The 3,361-nt window shown below is 44.2% G+C and overlaps 1 protein-coding gene across 1 annotated transcript; it reads right to left on the reverse strand.

Moving 5' to 3' along the window:
• Nucleotides 1-394: 394 nt before the first annotated feature.
• LOC131637022 (uncharacterized) lies at nucleotides 395-1,957 on the reverse strand. The gene has a single exon (XM_058907587.1). The coding sequence runs from the start codon at nucleotides 1,955-1,957 to the stop codon at nucleotides 395-397; it is 1,563 nt and encodes a 520-aa protein (XP_058763570.1).
• Between the last annotated feature and the right edge of the window lie 1,404 nt (nucleotides 1,958-3,361).

A 3,361-nucleotide genomic window follows, 5' to 3' on the forward strand; every position in this document is an offset into this window, starting at 1 on the left:
AGACATAAGATATAAGACCTGCAAAACCTGTAAATATATGACATGTATGATATATGAATGATATGTATGAAATGTTTGTTAATTTTCAGGTATCCAAGAGTTCATCCCACTTTCAGATAGGACATAGAAACCCTGATACAGAATATATTCGAACAGCAATCCACGCACGAGAATAATTCAGCAAACTGAGCATATTTCATTCAAACATAACTGAGAATTTGAGTTCATACAGACAAAATACATAACCGTGTCACAATGTGCTCATAAGGCGTACAAAAGAAATTCAGAACATCAAAATGCGACCCCATCCAACAATCTTGGACATGGGCGACAAGCATCAAGAATACACATCAAATCAAACCCCTAGACCAAACAAATCCAATCCACAGCAGCACTAGGATCGTCTGACAACAGAATGAGCTCCTCCATCTCCTCTCCGCTGGGATCGGAGGCTTGCGAGCTCTTCTTCAAGTCGAGCTGACTTGGCTTTCTCTTCCATCAACTGTTGTTCTGAATCCTGCATCCTTCTCTTGCTATTGTTTTCGGACCTTCGCAACTTCGCACATTCCTGCTGTTTTCGGTACAAGCTTTCTTCCATCAAGTCATGCGATCGCCTTTGGGCATGTGTCATGCTTGAACCTTCACCTTGCGCATGCTTGAGCTTACGAGCCAATTCCGCCTTTTCGCGATCTTGAAAATACCTCTCCAAGCCAACCTCATTGTCCTTTGCTCTTAGTTTGATGTTGTCCGCTTCAGTTTGAATATAGACTTCAGCCGCAACGGTATCAGATAAAACCACGGGAGGTTGCTCATACAATGGACATGACCTCGCAAATGGCAACAACAAATCTTTCACTCTCGCTTCAACCCACTTTCGGTAAGGACCCATAGCAATAGGAACCTTCTTGCTCAAAGTAGTCTGATCTCTCTTGTGAACTTTGGTCCAAGCATACGCTATCTTTTCTAGCTCCAGAGGATCTTTACCATCAGCAAAGTACACTGATTCAAACGCTTCTACATCATTCTGAGCCCTTTCCATTGTATATCCCAATTGACGATAGGCGAGTGTGGGATTGTAACTAATGCAACCCCTGGTTCCTATGAGAGGAACGTTGGGATATTGACCGCAACTAGTGATGATGTTCCAAATTTTCCCCATACAATAGTTCCACCTGATGTCATAAGATGTGAGGTTAACAATCCTATCTGACCACTTAAGAGAACTCTTCTTGAGCACAAAAGGTCCTCTCACCGGCAAATGCAACATGAACCACTGATACAACAACGGAAGACAAGAACCAACAACATATCCTCCCTTCTTACTTCTCGAATGGATCGAAAAATAAGCATCTGCAAGCAACGTTGGCACGGGGTTTTTGTTCATAAAGACACAAATCGCCGCCAAACTCACAAAGTTCTCTCTTGAAGGGAATAAAACAATACCATAGATCATGATAGCAAGCAAACGACTAAAATCAACCCACTGCTCCTTCTTAGCCGCATCCTCAGCCCTACTAATCAAAAAGCAAAGATAGAAACCAGAAATACCGCCCGATGACTTCCAATTTCTTTCCACCTCCTTTATACCCATGTGAAGAGCTTCAGCTATTTTTTCAAATCTCACAACCTCAGGAACTCGAATGAAAGGTACATCATCAGTGATTCGAATGTTGAGTATGTAAGAAAACTCCTCGAGTGTTGGCACCAGTTGATAGTCCTGAAACGTAAAACACCTCAACTGTGGATCATAGAACTGAAACAGGGTGATCAAAGCCATTGTATCGAAAGATGTTTTGAGGATGGAGAGCAAATTGCCATAATCATGATTGAAGTCACGGAGAACCTCCCCTTCCAACCGAGAACTCAAACCAATCAACCCCGAAACATCAATATCCGGAATCTTATAAGCTCTGGTATGCCTCGTACGCTCTTTGACGGTATCAGTGGGAATGTCCATCTTCAACTTGGGTGAACTCCTGAATATCCCTGAAAATATGACATGCAAATGCTTATTATTATACTTTTTTTTTGCGTTTCTTTTGGAAATAAATATGCTATGATGCAAAGTGGTGGGACTTGTTGCCGCCCACCAGGCATTCTGGACTGCCGGTAACACACATAATACAGAGCCAAAGGTTCGGCCCCGAATAGATATACCACACGGAACATAGAATGTCAATTCACGGAACCAAAGCCCGTAGTCAACAACACACTGGAATAGAACACAGATCACCAATCGAACAAGAACCATAGTACCCCACGAACAGGAACCAATAGTACAGAGTCGCCACTAACATATTTATCCTGAAAAGGAAGGGAATGCCAGCAAACCACAAAACAAAACAACGGTCTCACGACTAGAGAAGAGGGTAAGGGAGTCGGTTACGCGAGGGGAAGGTGCTAGCACCCCTCACGCCCATCGTACTCGATGGTATCCACGCCTGTGTCTAAATCTATGGGTGTGTAACAAATCTATGCTAATCCTTTGTGCTCGCACGGGCCCTACCCCGCTGCCTACGTATCTGTTTTGCAGAATCAGAGCTACCGTAGCTCGGCTAACTAAATTTTGTTTGTTTTGTGTTTTTTAGGTGAACGAGTTACATTCACACTCCGCTGCTCGACCTTTGGAGACTTATGCTGGGAATGGAGCGGAAATAACAAGCTCTTAAGAAAAGAAAATCAAAGAGTGTGGTTTGTGTTTTAAAGAATGCATGAGGAAGACCTAAGCTAAGGGGGGAAAGCTTGCTACCTAATGTTATCATACAAAGGGTACAAGTCTAAGTTAAACTAGAAACCTACGAGAAAAAAGGGGAAGCACACAATAATATCACACAAACGAGCATCCGCTCGTAAAGCAAACAAAACCAACGGTACTGATCGAATGGTAGAAAAGCGGTCCTGCCATAGCCAAGGGGAGCAGCTCAACCCAAGTCAACCAAGCATTAGACCTCGCGAAAATGATCGGGCCATAGACAAGAGGGCGGACCCCTCTCAGCAACCAAGCCGTCACGGATCGTAAAGGAAAAAGGTGCGTGCGTACACCGAGCATCAACATCGAGCGACGCGATCTATAAGAAAGGCGGGGGTCCGGCTGCATGAACCTTTTTCCTGACATACTCGATAACAAGATCTTGTGCAGGTTCAGAAGCGAGCAACGCGAAGCGTGCGCATACTGAACAGACTCGATGAGACTAGGCGGGGGTTGATTGCTAACCCTTTCCGCGTGCCTTCCATGAGGACTTAACGGAGTGCCATATAGGACTTATTACACCGTGACTCCCTGCCGCAAAGCACAAATATAAACACAACAACAAAAACAGAGCCTCTTTCGAGGGCTTGTCTAGATGCATGTCTGTCCTAC

The sequence above is a fragment of the Vicia villosa genome, unplaced genomic scaffold (genome assembly GCF_029867415.1).
Source record: "Vicia villosa cultivar HV-30 ecotype Madison, WI unplaced genomic scaffold, Vvil1.0 ctg.001892F_1_1, whole genome shotgun sequence".
Taxonomy (NCBI): Eukaryota; Viridiplantae; Streptophyta; class Magnoliopsida; order Fabales; family Fabaceae; genus Vicia; species Vicia villosa.

Coding starts and splice junctions, on each gene's coding strand:
- LOC131637022 (XM_058907587.1), bottom strand. CDS start 1,957: ATGGACATTCCCACTGATACCGTCAAAGAGCGTACGAGGCATACCAGA.